The 19,843-nt window shown below is 39.0% G+C and overlaps 1 protein-coding gene across 3 annotated transcripts; it reads right to left on the bottom strand.

The window, feature by feature from the left end:
* Positions 1–624: 624 nt before the first annotated feature.
* LOC112054398 (zinc finger protein 879) lies at positions 625–19,516 on the bottom strand. Of its 3 annotated transcripts, none has more exons than XM_024094172.2 (12): positions 19,183–19,516; positions 18,228–18,402; positions 17,447–17,539; positions 17,111–17,245; positions 15,410–16,075; positions 10,844–11,049; positions 9,938–10,076; positions 8,394–8,621; positions 7,640–7,771; positions 6,331–6,531; positions 5,160–5,306; positions 625–778 (listed from the first exon to the last, which is right to left on the bottom strand). In XM_024094172.2, exons 1-12 carry the CDS (start codon positions 19,254–19,256, stop codon positions 632–634), a joined length of 2,343 nt encoding a protein of 780 aa, XP_023949940.1. In that variant the 5' UTR covers positions 19,257–19,516; the 3' UTR covers positions 625–631. The 3 variants fall into 3 exon arrangements, with proteins under 3 accessions (XP_023949940.1, XP_023949941.1, XP_052746311.1); XM_024094173.2 differs by having other exon boundaries at positions 17,111–17,242; XM_052890351.1 differs by lacking the exon at positions 15,410–16,075 and having other exon boundaries at positions 19,183–19,513.
* Between the last annotated feature and the right edge of the window lie 327 nt (positions 19,517–19,843).

The following is a 19,843-nucleotide window of genomic DNA, read 5'->3' as shown; positions in this document are numbered from 1 at the left end:
TTATTTTATTTTTATTTTTTTATTTTATTTTATTAATTCTTGAGTTTTATATTAATTTTCATAATTGTTGTTAGTGTTAAATTTTGAAATACAAATTATGAAAAAAGTTTGTATATGCGAATGTCAAGTCGTGACGTTTGTTATTGTATGGGTGTCATCGGCTTCACCACGATACAGATCAATCTAGTGTGGAGACCACAGGCAATGTGTTTATTGTATCTATTTTTGGTCAATAAAGATTTTATTATTATTATTATACCACAATGCTTGTACGAGTATAGACTCATTCTGCGTCATTCTTTATTCTGTGTTCATAATACTAATATAAGCACGTTAAAAGCCTTAGAAAATAACTAGTGTACATATCACATTTCTTTATTTTATTATTATAATCTATACTGAATCGCTAACAAGCCATATTCGGCTCACTGCAGAGCTCGAGTCTCCTCTCAGAACGAGAGGGGTAAGGCCAATAGTCCACCACGCTGGCCCAATGCGGATTGGCAGACTTCACACACGCAGAGAATTAAGAATTCTCTGGTATGCGTTTCCTCACGATGTTTTCACGAAGGAAAAAAAATTTCAAAAGTTTCAAAGTCCACTAGTTTTGTAAATAAAAAGAAATACATATTTATATTTTAATATTATTGTAATATAGCGGCTTGTCATCCATCATGTTCATGTTGTGATGCTTGGGCTCGCACGCGGCCCAAACTTGCTGGCCTATGTCCATCTCGCTCACACCCGCTGTCGCCACGCCTTGCGCCTGCATCTGTCCCTGTCGCACACAAACAAATCGTTAATTAAAATAATACTAAAAATTACAAATATTGGATTTAAGTCACGTGACAGCAAACCCTTTCATTTGATACCCATATCGTGGGGGTGGATTTCAAACAGCCAGTCCGCCATCATGGCGAGGCCGCCATATTGGATTTGTAATGACGTTTCTTAGCTATGCATGTATTGTCATCAGAACTCGGAGCGTGTGCAAAATTTCATCCTAATCGAATCGAAGACCTGGAAATGCTAAATTTCTATCCAAAACTCAACAAAAAATGTGATTAGTTAAAAAATATTGTTAAAATTGAAAATTTAATTCATTAATTATTCAATTGTGATGTGAGTAAGTGACAAAAAACAAAATTGTCCAGGGAAACAGTTATTTCAGCCAACTTTAATTAATCATACTTTACTTTTTACGCATAGCAATCAATTCACAAATCATTTTATATAGAAAACTCCCCATTCGGTATGAAATCAGATAAATTTTCATGGACCCCCGCTGCGTTAGGAAAGCCATTATTATGTCACGTCAACGAGGACCCCCGCCGAGTCTTCCATAGACCCCTGGGGGTCCAGCTGGGCCACTTTGCGAACCTCTGATCTACACAGTCTATCTCACCCATAGAGGAATTAGAAAATGGAGATGCATCGCACTCAAATTCACGAACAAAATTGTCTGTCGTTTTTTGAGGGGGACGAGGTAAACTCACACATGGAAAATATTTAACACCATTAAAAATATTCTATGTCCATACACTACACACAACTATAAAACACATTGCTTAGACTATCCACAGATTAAATACATCGAATATTCGATTACTGATCGATGTTTGGCTGTTTCGTCAAAATAATCGATTCTTTTTATAAGTTACTTTTTATATGTTTCTATTACAAATTTGATAAAATTAAGGTTTAAATATTTTCAAATGAAACGTCACTCCATCTTTTACAAAACTACAAGTTTTTGGACGTTTTTTATGCCATTCAACTACACAAACCGGCATTTTTAGGGAGCTGTTCACACGACGAAAACGATTACAACAATGAAACATCGATTCTATAGCAACAGTTTTTATAAGATCATTGATTCTTGATCTTTGACAGAGGGGTAACGGTTTACGAGGCAGGTCCTTTCTTTTTAATGGTCTAAGATTTATATCGATGATTTGAACTACGTCCAGGTGCACTCGGACGAGAAGAGATTCAAATGCGAGATCTGCAACACGGCGTACCGGCAGAAAATTTAAGGGATAGGAAACAATGTGTTGAAATTTGTAACATTGTCGGTACTACTAAAATAATATTTCGATCGTGTTATCGAGAAAATAGATTTGGAGTACCACAGGGCAGTGTTCTTGGACCCTTACTTTTTCTCCTTTACATTAATGATTTGCCTAATACAACAAATCATGAATGTATCCTTTTCGCAGACGACACCACCCTGTTAATTAAATGTAAACAACATCAAAATATTGAAAGTGAATTAAAAGGTGCAATAACAGGTGTGGTGGAATATCTTAAAAATAATAATTTAAATGTTAACATGGGCAAAACGAATATAATGCGATTTCAAACTTATAAATCTCAACTACAAAAGATTAATATAAAACTAAATGATACATGCATTCAGGAAGTGGATGAAAATAAATTTCTAGGAATTACATTAGATAAGTATTGTAATTGGAAGGCTCATATTCAACAACTTATTCTAAAAATTGACAAATATGTATATGCCTTAAGACGCATAAGGCAAGTTGTATCTGTGGATGCAGCAATTCTAGCATATCATGGTTACGCCTCTTCCTTATTAAGATATGGATTGATACTTTGGGGTAATTCAACTGAAGCGCATCTAGCATTTAAGGCACAGAAACGTTGCATTAGGGCTATATGTAATGCTGATTGGACGGATAGCTGCAAGCCATTGTTTAAGAAGCTAAAAATTCTACCACTTCCATGTTTGTACATATTTGAAATCTGCATTTTAATAAAAAAGAATCCCGAATATTTCAAGTTTAAATCAGAATTAAACCCAGAGTCAAGGCTCAAAAATAAATTATGTGTACCCTACCAACACTTGGCCTTGTATAGGGATAATGTGTATTGCTCAGCTATACGTATTTATAATAAGTTGCCACAGCACAGTTATGACATGTCATTTTTGTCTTTTAAAAAATATTTATTAAAATTATTATTATATAAAAATTATTACTGTGTAAAAGACTTTTTAAATGACAAATTCTGAATGCAACAATAAATGTAATCAGTTATGATTTTCTTATAAATTATTGACAATTTTAATTTTTATTTCTGACATTAATTTTTAATTTTTGACTTAATTTTTTTAATTATATGACATTGATTGATTTAATGTTGCATTACACCTGACATAGCATTTATATTGACATTGTTTAATGGATTCTGATAGTATATTAATTATTTTTATTTGATGTTAAGAATGCTTCGTTAAATTATGCTAATTGTACTTGTATTTTTTTTTTATTTAAACCATGTTCACCGATTGAATATTTAATTATTGGAATTATGGAATTATTAGTTAGTATAATATTATTTTTAATATTCATACACCTGTCAAGGTAGAAAGTATGTATGTCTATAGCAAGTTCTGTAAACCTTCTGTACTTTCTTATGAATAAATAAATTATTATTATTATTATTATTCAAATGAATTAAACTCTCACGCCCAGTACAAAATAAATATATATAAAAGCCAAAGGGAAAATAAATAAACTTACTTAAATACGCAAAATAAATAAACTTAAATATACATTACATAAATACATATATGCACCGGGCGGAGGATTCACCCCGGCAGGGAGACCAAACGGCCGGGGGTCAGGGCGACAGGTGGAGAAACCGGCGGACTATCCTAGCCGAGTCCAGCAAGACCGCTTTTTGCATCTTGCCTGCGAGCGAACTGCCACGGAACCCCAGCCGCCTCAGATGGTGAGCGAGGCTGACTGGGATCAAACCGTTGGCAGATATAACGATGGGGATGATTTCAGTGGACTCCACATGCCACATGGCGGTAACCTCGTGAGCCAGATCTAGATATTTACGTTTTTTCTCTGTCTCAGCTCTCACAAGGTTCTCGTCATATGGAATTGTGATGTCCACTAAAAACACCCGCGACTGTGCCCGGTCCAACACCACGATGTCAGGCTTATTCGCAAGAATAGTCCTGTCCGTGATAATGGACCGGTCCCAATAGAGCCGGAATCCGTCGCGTTCAAGCACTGGCACCGGTGTGTACTTGTAATAAGGCAATCTCTGGTCCAGGAGACCGTACGTCAGAGCAAGCTCTTGGTGAAGGATTTTGGCTGCTTGGTTGTGTCTGTGCAGATACTCAGTGTTGGCAAGAGCTGAACAACCCGAAAGGACATGTCTGAGTGACTCGCCGGGATGGCGACAGGCTCGACAGATGTCGTGAGTGCCATCCTTCAGAATGTACTTTCGGTAGTTCCGCGTCTTTACCACCTGGTCTTGTATCGCAAAGACAAACCCTTCGGTTTCCCCAAAGAGGTCACCGAAGCGCAGCCACTGCACGGACGCTTTTTTACTGACATGGGGCTCATGAAGAGCCTTAAAAAAGCGTCCGTGCAGCTCCTTCCCCTTCCATACGGTCTCCCGGTCAGAGATGCTCTGTACCACTGGTTTTTGCCATTCGCTGTTGGCCAAGGATAGCGGGGTGAATCCTTTATCACATGCTATGACTTCTGTATGCATCGGGGACTCCCTTTTCGTCTCGAAGTAGGTCCTGAGGTTGCATATCTCCCGATTGTGCATGGTCTTGGCGCTAAGTAGGCCTCGACCACCACACTTTCGGGGGACATACAATCTCATGACAGACGATTTTGGGTGATGCATACGATAGAGAGTCATAGTCGTGCGGACCCTTCTATCCAGGACGTCTAATTCGGTCTGAGTCCATCTGAGCACGCCAAAGGTGTACATGAGAACAGGCATGACCCAGCCGTTATAAGCTCGAATCTTATTGGCGCCCGACAAATAACTTTTACAGATCTTTGTCCGACGCCGATAAAAACCCTCGCAAACTGACTGTTTCATGTCCGCCTCTTGCACCCCTATGGATTGTGACATGCCCAGATACCGGTAAGATTCAGTTTCAGAAAGGGTCTTGATGTTAAGCAGGTCTTAACATCATCATTATTATTATTATTATTATTATTAAAGCCGAGATGAAGAGCCACTTTTTTAGGGAGCTCTTTATACGACGAAAACGATTACAACAATTAAACAATGATTCTATAGCAAAAAGTTTTTATAAACGCGTTTGATCTTTGCCAGAGGGAGGCAGGTCCTGTTATTTAAATGGTCTAAGGTCTCACCGGTCGGTCCTGCCGCCGCTTGCCGCGCGCGCGCTTGGGCCACGGCTTCTTCAGGTGCACGTATGTGACGTGCGCGCGCTTCTCGCTAGAATGCTTAAAGCATTTGCCGCACATCTCACACTTGAACGGTTTCAGGCCGGTGTGGATCTGAAAGACATAAAAAAAGAGTGATAATTGTGAAAAAAACAAAAAAACAGTAAATAAACAATGAATATCCACCGTATTGTTAGAAAGAAGTTGACTCGCAAGCGTAGCTAACGGTTCATAAATAGAATCCTACGCGTAGCAAAGGATTCAACAGTACGACTTGCAAATCATCATGCGGAACACACAATAACCAAAATTGCGGAATTGGTAGGTAGTTAACACTTTTTTAAATAGTCTGAAATTGTTCACTATCGTTCTACATTGAAAAGAATATCATATTTTTGAGACGTGAATACATAAAAATTTTAATTATAAATTATTTTTTGACAATACGCTGTCAGTCAGGATGGTTTATATTTTATCGAGTCACACTTGTAGCACTTAATGACTTTGTTTTTCGACTTCGCCATTTTTGCCATGTTTGAAAATGCAAAATTATCTCTGGTTCCACTGTAGTTCCCGCCTTTATTTTTTCTAAAACTCGCAAACGCTCCGCTGACGTCGCCACTGTCTTCCTCTAGATCCATCAATTTTGTTTTAATGGCGTCGACTGTAATTTTGATACCTGAATGCTCGATGGCCATTATCATTGGTGAATATTTTTCAGATAATCCAGCCAAAAGCAACGATCCGACCCACTCATCATTAATGTTGAAGCCCGAACCACTTAATTTTTGACTCGTTTCAATAATTTGCGTCACATACGCCGTCATCGAACTGGAACTTTCGAGACGTATCGAAATTAAGGTTCTTAGCAAGCTGATTCTTCTTGTGAATCACCCTGAACCCTAACCAAACGGTTTAGTGTTTGTTAGTTATGAATTAGTTAAACGTTTATTTCTTTATTACATCTGTGACGTCACGTCTGGACGACAGCGTTATTTTCGTATGGAAATATTCTAAAAAAAAAATCATACAAAACTTAATTTAAAAATTAATAATATTTTTTATTTCTCAACCAAGTACTCCAGCTTCTCGATCAAGTACTCCAGCTCCTAGATCAAGTAGTCAAGGCGCAACTCACCACCATATGCCTCTGCCGGTTGCTGTGCGTGGAGAAGCTCTTCCCGCACAAGCCGCACACGTACGTCGCGCGCACCTGGCTGTGCACGCGCCGGTGCGCGACCAGCCGCTGCTTCATGCGGAACGACTTGCCGCACGAATCGCACGCGAACGGCCTCTCGCCGGTGTGCACCCAGCGGTGGTCCTTCAATAGGGCGTAGCTCTGAAATCATGATATTTGTGCTTATGAGCGCGCAGCGCGTCGGTACGATATGGATAAAATTCGAAGCGCAAACGAGACGCCGAATTATGACTTTCACGTGAGTGAAAAGTACGGAGCGATTGACGCGCGACGCAAATTTTAAAACGCGCCAAAACCATATTTACCTAATTGCAAGTAAATTAAACAACATAACGAAAAACAAAATGGCCATGTTCAAGATATATACCTAATTTTCTATACAAAACAAAAATTTAAGAAAATAAGTTTGCTTTTCCCGAGATTGAAAGCAAAATGTGAGCAAAACATGTATTTTTCAAAAAAAAATAAACTATCGAGAAAAGTTTTACAAATTGTGTATTTTGTATAGTCATAACGAAGCTAACACTTTGAAATATCATTTACCCAAATATCAGGCTCCTAACTTTTCCAGAATCTGAGATCCAGAACCATTTGTAACCACCAAATTACATATTGCACACTCTTATGCTTCGGTAGTGAAACAATCATAGAATCCTTTGCTTCGGCTTTTGTTAAGCTTAATTGGCATAGATATAATAATAAAGTTATAAATTAAAAATATAAATGTGTCCGAAAATAAATCATCATTGCTCGAGTTTTTGCCTTTAAAGGTTACATTTTAACTTTTAAAGATTACCTTTTGACTTTTAAAGATTACCTTTTGACTTTTACAGATTACCTTTTGACTTTTACAGATTACCTTTTGACTTTTACAGATTACCTTTTGACTTTTAAAGATTACCTTTTCACTTTTAAAGATTACCTTTCGACTTTTACAGATTACCTTTTGACTTTTAAAGATTACCTTTCGACTTTTAAAGATTACTTTATTACTTTTAAAGATTACTTTTTGACTTTTAAAGATTACCTTTTGACTTTTACAGATTACCTTTTGACTTTTAAAGATTACCTTTTGACTTTTACAGATTACCTTTTGACTTTTAAAGATTACCTTTCGACTTTTAAAGAAAACCTTTTGACTTTTAAAGATTACCTTTTGACTTTTAAAGATTACCTTTTGACTTTTAAAGACTACCTTTTGTAAAACATTGTTAAAGTTCAAATATAGTACGTCATGCACCGAACTAACCTGGAACATGCGTCCACAGGACTCGCACATGAAAGGCGACTTCATGGAAGGGTACTTGGTTCGATTCTTGTCCGGGTGATGGCGTCGGAAGTGGCCGTGGTACGCCCTGGAGTCCTCCAGCTGCATGCCGCACTGGAATCATTAACAACCCATGTTCAGCTCACTGTTGAGCTCGAGTCTCCAAGTCGGCACGACAATACCGATTCTCTCTCATTCACGAGCGCCTTATATCGCAAGTCGTTCCCGCCAACTGATCGCTACCCCTCTCTAACTCCCTACTCTTTACGGATACAAATCGCGCCACCTGGCGTCGGCACGAGCCAACAATACAGATTCTCTCTATCATTCACGAGAGCCTTATATCGCAAGTCGTTCCCGCCAACTGATCGCTGCCCCATTCTAACTCCCTACTCTTTACGGATACAAATCGCGCCACCTAGCGTCGGCACGAGCGAACACGAGATCGGGCGACGTCATACCCGCCCCAGACTACTATGTCCAACAATACAGATTCTCTCTCTCATTCACGAGCGCCTAATAATGCAAATCGTTCCCGCCAACTGATCATTACCCCTCTCTAACTCCCTACTCTTTACGATACAAGTCGCGCCACCTAGCGTCGGCACGAGCCAACAATACAGATTCTCTCTCTCATTCACGAGCGCCTTATATCGCAAGTCGTTACCGCCAACTGATCGCTACCCCTCTCTAACTCCCTACTCTTTATTACTCTCTCTTATTGCAACAATCTCACCTGCTCACAAGATATCGGCCCTTCCGCTTTCCGTATCTGGCTGGGGTACATTCTCCTCTCATTCCTCTCCCCGCACTCCGGCTTCTTCTCCTTCAACTCCCTCTTCCTCTTGCCCTTGTCCTTGTCGTCGCTGTTATGTTTGGTCGACACCTGACGATGCCTCTTGTAGGCCGCCTCGGAGACGAATCGCACGTTGCAGGGTTCACATAGCGGACCGTCTTCTGGTATCTATGGTACAAAAAAAATATTAAAAAAAAAGTGTGTGTCAGCTCCGACCTCAGACCAATTATAGAAAGACCTGTATCGCACTCATAGTCACGAACAAAATTGTCTGTCATATTCTGAGGAAAACGAGCTTAGATTTTTTACACAATTCAATTACACAAAAAGGTATTTTTACGGAGCTCTTTAACCGACGAACACGATTACAACTATTTAACATCGATAGTATAGAGACAGTTTTTATAATCGCATTAGATCGTTGATCATATACTTTGACAGAAAAGTAACGTCTAGCGAGGCAGGTCCTATACAATAATTGGTGAAAGAAAGAAATGTGGGTTAGTCTCTTTCAAAGTGGATATTAAAATAAAATCAACGTATTTAGTGGTTGCTTTTGGTGTCTTTAGGTTGGTGTTAACCTATTAAATAATAATAATAATACAAAAAAAAAACACACAAAAGTTGTCGTCGTCGTTATCAACCCATATTCGGCTCACTGCTGAGCTCGAGTCTCTCTCTCTCACACGCAGAGAATTAAGATAGTTCTCTGGTATGCAGGTTTCCTCAGGATGTTTTCCTTCACCGATTGAGACACGTGATATTTATTTTCTTAAAATGCACACAACTGAAAAGTTGGAGGTGCATGCCCCGGACCGGATTGGAACCCTCACCCTCCGGAATCGGAGGCAGAGGTCATATCCACTGGGCTATCACGTCTCTCACAAAAGTTTTACTGCTTTTTAATTAAATTTAAAAACATTAAAATCTGTATGCCTAGACTAAATGCAAGTTTATTTCAAAATATTACCTAGCAACTTCATAAGCATAGCGTTTAAAAACGATTATTTGAATTAATTTGTATGTAAACATAAAAAGTTTCATATTTTAGTTAAAAAAATATTAGTAATGCAGTTCGGCTCCTATAAGTGTACTCGTCAACACCTTGAAGTAATGAAAAATACTCCCGAGCACCCTGTATAGAGACAGTTTTCATTAGATCATTGATCATATACTTTAACAGAAAAGTGACGTCAAGCGAAGCAGATCCTTATGTAATTAGTCTGAGGAGCACATGAATAAATATTTTGTTCCTGACCCCAAGTCCAATTGTCTATGATTAGTGTAAAGTCCTTTTAATGCAAGAAGTGAAGAACCCCCAGTGGCGGTCTTATTTTTTTTTTACTAAGAATATTTGCCTAGGTGATGAGTCCGACCGTTATTGAGGGTATTATTGTCATGTGTGTAAGGCACTATCAATTTTAGTTCAGGTTTATAGTCGCGGAACTTCTTTCATGAAAAGGACTCTAACTGTGGATACTAACTTGTCTATCGTCCAAACGATGCTTCAACTTCTTGTGGAGGTCAATGCCCTTCTCGCTCACGAAGGAGTATCCACACAGCTCGCACACGAAGTCCGAGGGATGTTTTATCCGTATGTGACCCATGTATGTTGTGAACTTGCTGTCGAACACAAATATATTGAATAATGAACCTTATTACTGGGCATATAAAGTTTACAATAGAAAATATGTACGTGCGTATGTCAACGGGCGTGTGTGCCAGGCGTGAGCGACTGGTTTATGCTTGCGTATGTGCGTGTGCACCGCATGAATGAGTGCGTGCGTGTGCGTAATTGTGTAGGTGTGCGTGCGTGCGTGTTAGAGGTACGTGTGCGGAGTGTGCGTGAGCGTGCTTGTGAGAGCGTGTGTGAAGTATACGTGTCCGGAATGTGTTAGTGAGTGTATGCGTGTGCGTGCGTATGTGTTAGACGCACTTGTGTGGAGGTGTACATGTGCAGTGCGTATGCGTACTTGTGAGAGTGTGTGTGAAGTATACGCGTCCGGACTGTGTTAGTAAGTGCGTGCGTCAGCGTGCTTATATATTTTGCGTACGTGCGTGTTAGATGTACGTGTGCACAGTGGGTGTGTGCGTGCGTGTGTCTTAAGTGTACTTGTGCGGAGTGCGTATGCGTGCTTGTGAGAGTGTGTGTGAAGTATACGCGTCTGGACTGTATTAGTGAGTGCGTGCGTAAGCGAGCTTGTGTACGTTTGCGTGCGTGCGTGTTAGATGTTCGTGTGCGGAGTGCGTGCGAGTGTGTTAAGTGCACTTGTGCGGAGTACGTGTCCAGTGCGTGCGTGCGTGTTATAAGTGTACGTCAGCGGCGTGCCTATATGCGCTTGGTTGTCTATGCGTGCGTGTTTGTGTCAGGTGTACGAGACGACACTCACACGAACTCGTCCGGACAATGCGGGCACTGGTACTTGGTGCCCTTGTGCCAGCGCTCGTGCAGGCGCGCGGTCTGCCTGTGCGTGGTGACGTACGCGCACGAGTTGCAGCTGAAGCGCTGCGTGTGGTGCGCCGTGATGTGCTTGCGCAGCGCGTGCGGGTGCTTGAAGTGCGTCTTGCATATCGCGCACTCGTACTCGCCGCATTGCTGGAATGGGGAACACGCACACTGTCAAACTAGCATAAATACTCTATGACGTCATACAGTATGGTGAATAAGTTTAATGGGGATGATGACTAGGTTTGAATATATTGATTGTTATGATACATTCAGGTAAATAAGGTCAATGTTAACTAATTTATACATAAAAAGCAAAGATTGACTGGATATTTGTTTAAATGAAATTATAAAATTTCAAAATCTACTAAAAATCATTTATCGTAATTAGATGAAAATTCATACAGTTTTAGCTTCCTTACATTAAATGTGACATTTTTTAATAAATGAACTATAAACATAAACGCACAAATAACAAAGATATTAGTAATTTTGTTTGAACGCCCATACAAATCTAACGATCATTAGTTGCCTACGACGTCATTAGTTCGTACCATTTTGTATGGGGCGTTTTTCAGGGATCTGCGGCAGCGCCGCAAATCTGACCCTTTAAATCCCTGTAGCTCCGAAAGTAATGATCGCAGATACCCTGTTACTTTTACAAAATTGCTTTACTATTAGCGTGCTCTTAATTTCTATACAATTTAAAAAACTGTCATCATCCCTATTCACTGCATCATCATCAGGTTATCGGGTAACATATAGGCTAGATTTGATTCCGAAAAAATTCATGATTCCCGCATGATATGCGATGTTTTGTATTACTATAAATAGGTGTAGGAGTAAGGTATTGTAACAAGATTCATCTAATAAGCATGGGGTGGGTGTCATCATAAATGCTAAACAAGTGAATACCAATGTAAGTCTAGTGCCTAAATCGAATCGAACCATGCTGCTACAAATAGAGGCTAAGCCAAGAAACATCAATATCATTCAAGTATACGCTCCCACCAGTGATGGGTCAGATCTGGAAGTACAAGAATTTTATAAAGAAATTGAAGAATTGCTCCAGATAACGAAAAAACATGAAATTAATCTAGTGTTGGGTGATTTTAATGCTAAAGTAGGCGAAGGGGAAGTACCAGGTGTCACAGGAAAATTTGGGCTTGGTACAAGAAATGACAGAGGCGACACTTTAATACAATTTTGCCAAGAAAAAGACTTTGTCATAATGAATACTTGTTTTAAATTACCACCACGAAGACTATACACTTGGACTTCACCACAGCACTCTCCACAGCACATAGTAAGAAATCAGATAGACTATATTATGATTAACAACCGCTTTCGTAATAGCATCATAAGTACTAAAACCTATCCTGGAGCTGATATTAGATCTGATCATAATCCTGTAATCGCTACGCTGGTATGTAAACTAAAGAAAGTAAAGAAGAAGACCCTTCCACCAAGAACGGATGTTAGGAAACTTAAAGACCTTAATACCAAAGCGAAAGTAGCGGATGAAATAAATGAGTGGGCAGTGCATACAAAACTTTCGAATGAGTATACGGTAGAGGATACATGGAGCATGCTTAAGACTAAGATACTGGACATCAACACAAAATATTTAAAAAAGACCTGGGTTCCTAAACAGAGTTGGATGACTGAAGAAATTTATAGCCTTATGGAAGAACGTAGACTCCATAAAAATTCTAATTGTGCCAAGTATACTGAAATTGATAAGTGTATTAGGAGAGAAGTTCGATATGCTCGTGATGCTTGGTACAAAGCCAAATGCGATGTTATGGAGAAACTTTATACCAAACATGATGCATTTAATTTGCATAGAGAAATAAAATCTTTCATTGGTCATAAAAATATCACACACCAACTCACTGACGAATATAACCATCCAGTTTTAGATATTAAAACGAAAAAACACCTGTGGGAGCAACATCTTTCATCTATGTTTGCTGACGACTCCAGAAGTTTGGATACGCCTTGTGACTTGAATAATGGGTACTCAATCCTAAAGGATGAAGTTACAAAGGCTCTAAGTAGAGCTAAAACTGGAAAATCGACTGGCCCAGATGATGTTCACATAGAGGTACTAAAATTAATCGAGGAGGAAAACATTGATGTGTTAGTTACATTTTTCAACTCCGTGTACAATTCAGGCCATTTACCAAAAGATTGGTTAACCTCAACTTTCATAACACTCCCTAAGAAAGCCAATGCGAGAAAGTGCAATGAATTTAGAACAATCAGTCTTATGAGTCAAGTTCTAAAGGTATTTTTAAACATCATACACGAACGGATTAGATCCAAATGTGATGAACAACTTGCAGACAGTCAGTTTGGTTTCAGAGCGGGAGTGGGTACAAGGGAGGCTCTTTTTGCAGTACAGATTCTGGTGCAAAAATGCAGAGACATGCAGCAAGACGTTTTTCTTTGTTTCATCGATTACGAAAAAGCCTTTGATCGAGTATTGCATGACCGCCTTATTGCTATATTACATAATGTCGGCTTAGATGACAAGGACATCCGTATAATCCGGAATCTTTACTGGAATCAACAAGCTACGGTTCGTGTCGATAATGAAGAAACAGGCTATGTTGAAATTAAAAGGGGAGTTCGCCAGGGCTGTATTTTGTCACCTACGCTATTTAATTTATACTCCGAGTCAACCATAGCAGAAGCAGTTGAAAATCTGGACTGTGGAGTAAAAATTAATGGCAGAAACATTAACAATATTAGATACGCTGACGATACAGTTCTTATTGCCTCATCTCTGGAAGAACTTCAAAAACTTGTAACCAGTGTAAATGATTTCAGTGAGCAAGCTGGTCTTAGGATGAACATCTCAAAGACAAAATTCATGGTTATATCAAAAAGAAATATTGATAACCTTGAAATCGACGTAGCCGGCCAAAAAGTGGAGAGAGTGCGCAAATACAAATATTTGGGTACGTGGCTTAATGAAACCTGGAGTAGTGATCAGGAAGTTAAGACTCGCATTGAAATAGCACGAAGTACTTTTAACAAAATGAGAAAAGTTCTCTGCAATCGCAGTCTTAAGATTCCTCTGCGCATTCGACTCCTCCGTTGTTACATCTGGCCCATACTTCTATACGGATGTGAAGCCTGGACAGTAAAAGAGGACATCAGGAAACGTATAGAAGCGTTCGAAATGTGGGCTTTTAGACGCATGCTGGCTATCAGTTGGACTCACAAAGTGACGAATGCCGAAGTTCTGCGACGCGTCAATCAGAAGCGTGAACTTTTGCAGACCGTCAAGACGAGAAAAGTCGCGTATCTAGGGCACGTGCTACGACACGAGAGATACGAGCTTCTACAGCTCATCTTGATGGGAAAGGTTGCTGGTAGAAGAGGCGTTGGTCGCAGAAAGAAATCTTGGCTGAGAAACATCAGAGAGTGGACCGGGATCGCGAGCGCCGCACAATTATTTCGCCTCGCGAAAGATAGAGACGAGTTCAAGAATCTGACTGCCAACCTTCGCTAGTCGGAGAGGCACTTTAAGAAGAAGATTGTAACAAATTCATTCAGGGGTAGGGTAGGGCAGGATAGGGGTAGTGCAATGATAGGGTAGGGGTAGGGTGGAAGTAAGGGTAGGGTAGGGAAGAAGCGTACATAAATCAAAGCGAAGCTTGACCGGGTCCGCTAGTTAATAATATAATGTAGGTAGGTAGGTATAAGGTATATAGTTAAAGGCCGACTCGTGGAGACGCTAGGTGCCGCGACTTGTTTCCGTAAAGAGTGGGGTGTTAGAGAAGGGTAGCGATCGGTTGGCGGGAACGACTTGCGATATAAAGCGCTCGTCGTACGGTCGGCTTCAGTATGCTCGTGGCGTTCGAGTCGTCCACATTCTTCTTGTGTAATTCTTTATGGGTTACTTGTGATAGGCGTGGAGAGTGACTTGAGTGAAAAAGGGGAGTGTTGGTTAACTGTCAAAGGCGCCTTTAACCCTACACACAAGAGTGCGTGACTCCACTCAAGGTTATTCTCTGCCATTCTAGGGTCTTATTTTGGTTAGTTTGATTTGTTAATTAAGTTATCCTGACAAAACCAATTGACGGCCGCGTGGCGCAGTGGGTAGTGACCCTGCTTTCTGCATCCACGGTCGTGGGTTCGATTCCCACAACTGGTAAATATTTGTGTGCTGAGCATGGGTGTTTTCCAGTGTCTGTGTGTATTTATACGATATATAAGTATTTACATGTAGTATATAATTGTATATTAATATTATATTATCAACTATCTTAGCACCCATAACACAAGCTACTCTGTATGCTTACTTTGGGGCTAGATAGTGATGTGAATTGTTTAAGTATATTTATTTATAAAACCTTTGTTTGACATTGGTTTTCTTATGTTTTAAGTCTCTTTTGAAGCCTTCTGCTAAAAATAAGATATTAGCCTCTGCTAAGTAGCCATTGCAACTTTACCAAGGAAATATATATTTATAAAATTACTAAATAATATCACTTACATTAGTATGTCTCGACATATGCCCATTATATGCTTCTTCATCCAAAAATCCTTTGTAACAAAGCGTGCATTTGAAACGTGAATTCTTATAATTAGCAGTTTCCTGTCTCTTCATAATATCAGCTATTTGTTCATCAAAACTCAGATCAGTTATAGTGAATAAGGTTTCATTCAAATCATTATTCAAAAACGGTCGTCTCCGTCTATCTATTTTCGGTTCTATGACTTTTATTTTCTTTTTACTCTTCTCCTTTTTCAAAATCTTCTTCCTTTTAGTCTCTAGAGGAAGACTGTCATCTGTGGAGTAATCATTGAAGACGTTCGCAAAATCTACATCATTATCACTGTTTTCATTTCCCTCATTGTTTCCGTTATTTGATTCATCATCATTATTTATATTTGCTTTATTTGATTCATCATTATCATTGTTTATATTTAAATCATCTTTATTCTCTATATAATCGTCATCCAAGTACTCTTCGTTTTTAACCGTTACAGTTACAGTTAGTTTATCAGTTAAGTTAATATCATTTAAAACTATTGGTTTATCGTGCGAGTCATCTGATATACATAAATCATAGTTATCGGGTTCAAAAAGTTTCTGAACAATGGTCGATGATAAGTGATTCTCTTCTCTATTTATTGTCTTTATATTTTGGATTGTTACCTGAAACACCCATTCATACAAACTTTCATATTTTTTTTTTTTTTTAATATTATTTACAAGTTAGCCCTTGACTACAATCTCACCTGATGGTAAGTGATGATGCAGTCTAAGATGGCAGCGGGCTAACTTGTTAGTACGAGGATGAAAATCCACACCCCTTTCGGTTTCTACACGGCATCGTACCGGAACGCTAAATCGCTTGGCGGTACGTCTTTGTCGTTAGGGTGGTAACTAGCCACGGCCGAAGCCTCCCACCAGCCAGACCTGGACAAATTAAGAAAATCTCAATCTGCTCAGCCAGGGATCGAACCCAGAACCTCCGTCTTATAAATCCACCGCGAATACCACTGCGCCACGGAGGCCGTCAAAATATATATAATTATAATAGTAGGATTAAAGAGGTAAAGTTTAGTTTCTGTATCTGAAAATTCTTTTCGTCGTCATCAACCCATATACGGCTCACTGCTGAGCTCGAGTCTCCTCTCAGAATGAGAGGGGTTAGGCCAATAGTCCACCACGCTGGCCCAATGCGGATTGGCAGACTTCACACACGCAGAGAATTAAGAAATTCTCTGGTATGCAGGTTTCCTCACGATGTTTTCCTTCACCGTTTGAGACACGTGATATTTAATTTCTTAAAATGCACACAACTGAAAAGTTGGAGGTGCATACCCCAGACTGGATTCGAACCCACACCCTCCGGAATCGGAGGCAGTGGTCATATCCACTGGGCTATCACGGTCTAAAAAAAAAAATTCTTTTACCAATAAATATCCCCTATTTTCAGATAATAAAGAATTTTCAGATACACAGAAACATGACCTATGGGTATAACCACGTGGCATCTGCTAATCTTAATATATAAATGCGAAAGGTTCATTATCATTCATCACACAATCTCGAGAACCATGTGACATACAAAGATGAAATTTGGCAGGGAGGTAGTTTATAGTTGGTAAGTGACCGCTATGAAAGGATTTTGTTATAGGGCCCGATTAAGGAGGTCGCGGGCGTCCGCTAGTATACAATACTTACAGATTTGTACTCTTTGATCAAATCCAACATAAGCGATAGTGCGCGCATGCTCTTGTCTCTGAACTTGCTGAAGTTTACCAATCGGTGTGCACACTCACTGCACAGTGTGCTCGGCATCATGTCTTGATGTTCCTGCTGGAGCAAAAATAGTAGGAATTGTAGGAAATAGTAGTCTGAGATGGATATGGCCTCGCTCGATCTTGTGTTGGCTCGTGCCGACGCTAAGTGGCGCGACTTGTTTCCGTAAAGAGTAGGGAGTTAGAGAGGGGTAGCGATGTTTTCTCTTTTTTTTACTCTATACAAGTTAGCCCTTGGAAAAAATAAAAAAATACCCACCACAAAACCTGTTAATATTTGATATGGCTCCTTCAACTGGTATTTGCTCAGTGGATACATTTTTCTGTCTGTGTCCAAGCATATCAAACATACCTGGAAATAATAAAACATTTTTGATAAATAATCTTTTTAACATAAAAATGGAACCAATGTCAAAGACATATTTCAGTTATTTTGATTTTACCACAAAATTACTAAACCGATTTTCATGAAAATGAAATTGGACCAATCTGGAACTATCAATCTTTAAAACAAAAAAAGAATTTTCTAAATTGGCTAAAAAAACCATACATGTTAAATTCCTCCTCTTTTTTAGAGACAATGTACCACACAATTTGCAAGACATTATAGCTGTTAAATTTAAAAACTAATAATTAAGTTGTTTTTTTTACTGTTGATTAATTAATAGATATACAACTTAACAGCCACAACATCCTACAAATTGCGTGGTACATTATCTCATTCAAACGCTCAGAAAAATTTATTTTCTGGTAACTCAGTTAGCTACCAGAATTGAGAATTTTCGTAAATAAAAACATTGATTGTCTCATTGTGATGAAACTACTCACGAAAAATTAACTTTAGTAATCAGTTGTACAAAATGTCCTCTGTATCCCTGACTATAAAGTTTGTGGTGTTGTAAAGAATAATCTCTGGATCTACAAAATCAATATTGAAAATTCTTTTACCACTAGAAAGCTACATTATTAGTGAGTGTTGTATGCTATATCCCCCGTCTCAAGAATAGGAATTATGCAGATGAAACTGTGCAGTTACTTACATGAATAACCAAAGGTACAGCCTCAGGGCGAACCTTCCTCATCCCGCTCTTGGTGACATAGAAATCATCATACATGAAGTGTTGTGAGCAGACCGCCGCACGGGCGGGGAGGTTGGCTGCATCTTTGTTTAAGGCCTGCAACCAGGAGTTCCGAGGGCCTGGCTCTAGAGGAAATCTGAAAAACAATTATACAGGGTGCTGTGAAGTATTTCCCATAACTTCAAGGTGAAAATATATATTTTGGTGTGGTGGGATTAGTAGGGAGGGGGTGTGGGTACCCCCTTACCCCCATTATAAGCCCTCCTTCCTGAGCGTGCGGAGCGATATCGAACCTCAGCCTAATCATGTACTGTACACTGTTGACTATAAATATACAAATTAAATAAATATATATTTTTTTTTACTTTATTCTTTACAAGTTAGCCCTTGACTATAATCTCACCTGATGGTAAGTGATGATGTAATCTAAGATGGAAGCGGGCTAACTTGTTAGGAGGAGGATAAAAATCCACACTCCTTTCGGTTTCTACACGACATCTTTTCAGAATGCTAAATCGCTTGGCGATTTTCGCGAATAAGAACTACCCCAATGATGTTTAATACTCGAGATAGGGCACTAGTGCATCAAACTGAGATGGACAAATGTGTATAATTGTTTTAATGTTCAGATCACTTTTTGCAGTGATTTTGCAGGCATTTAACCTATCTATAGTATAAAATTATCATAGAGATACCTACAACTATCCCATAAATAAGAGCTAATACATACACAAGTGAAAAGTATTCAAGTGATTTAGGAGATGAATAGACATATTGTGCTCCAACTTAGATCTCATCATAGATTTCCACCAAACAAAATTTTTAGTTAAGCATTTAAAAAAAAACAAAACGACACCGCAGTGGCAATAGATTTTGTATTCGATTTCAGGAGCAATAATTTAAATGATTTACTTACCTATGATATGTAATTCCTTGAGATGTGGAGGTATTTTTCGAAGAATTGCAACAGAAGGGCACACAGCAGCGCATTTTAAACTATTTTCTTGTATATTTATAGCTACGTTGTCTAACGCTCACACACAAAATGACCATAATTTTACCTCCATTTTACTTATTATTACTGTGTGAAAGTCTTAATCGCTCACATTGTAATATCAATAATACGTGAATTAAGTTAAGCAGGAGTTAAATTACAAACTATTTATTGTAATTCATAGCATGATTACGAAAAATACTATAATATTTGAGCATCTCAATTCTCAATCCCAAGCACAAAAATTATTTTGTTTTTGGTAATTTGACATTTGATTGACATTGACTTGACCATAGACAATATTATTTACTTTTAAACATAGATCCATTTTGCTATGCTAGGCCATAGAATACACAAAAGCACGACGAAGCTCGAATAGATCGTCTTTGTGGACGGAATTTCTCTGTCTACGGTCTTCTTGATTTTGACGAGACTTTCTCATTTTACTAATATATAGTGATGAAGTGATTATGATTTCAATTTCACATTACAACCATAAAATCACAACACACGACACCATTAAGATCGTAGCTTATTACAGCCACCCGGGCACAGAACCCTAATACTCCTAACGGAACACCCG

Source organism: Bicyclus anynana, chromosome 27 (genome assembly GCF_947172395.1).
Source record: "Bicyclus anynana chromosome 27, ilBicAnyn1.1, whole genome shotgun sequence".
Classification (NCBI taxonomy): domain Eukaryota; kingdom Metazoa; phylum Arthropoda; class Insecta; order Lepidoptera; family Nymphalidae; genus Bicyclus; species Bicyclus anynana.
The sequence above is the reverse complement of the archived record's forward strand: the minus strand, read 5'-3'. Positions and strand labels throughout refer to the sequence as shown.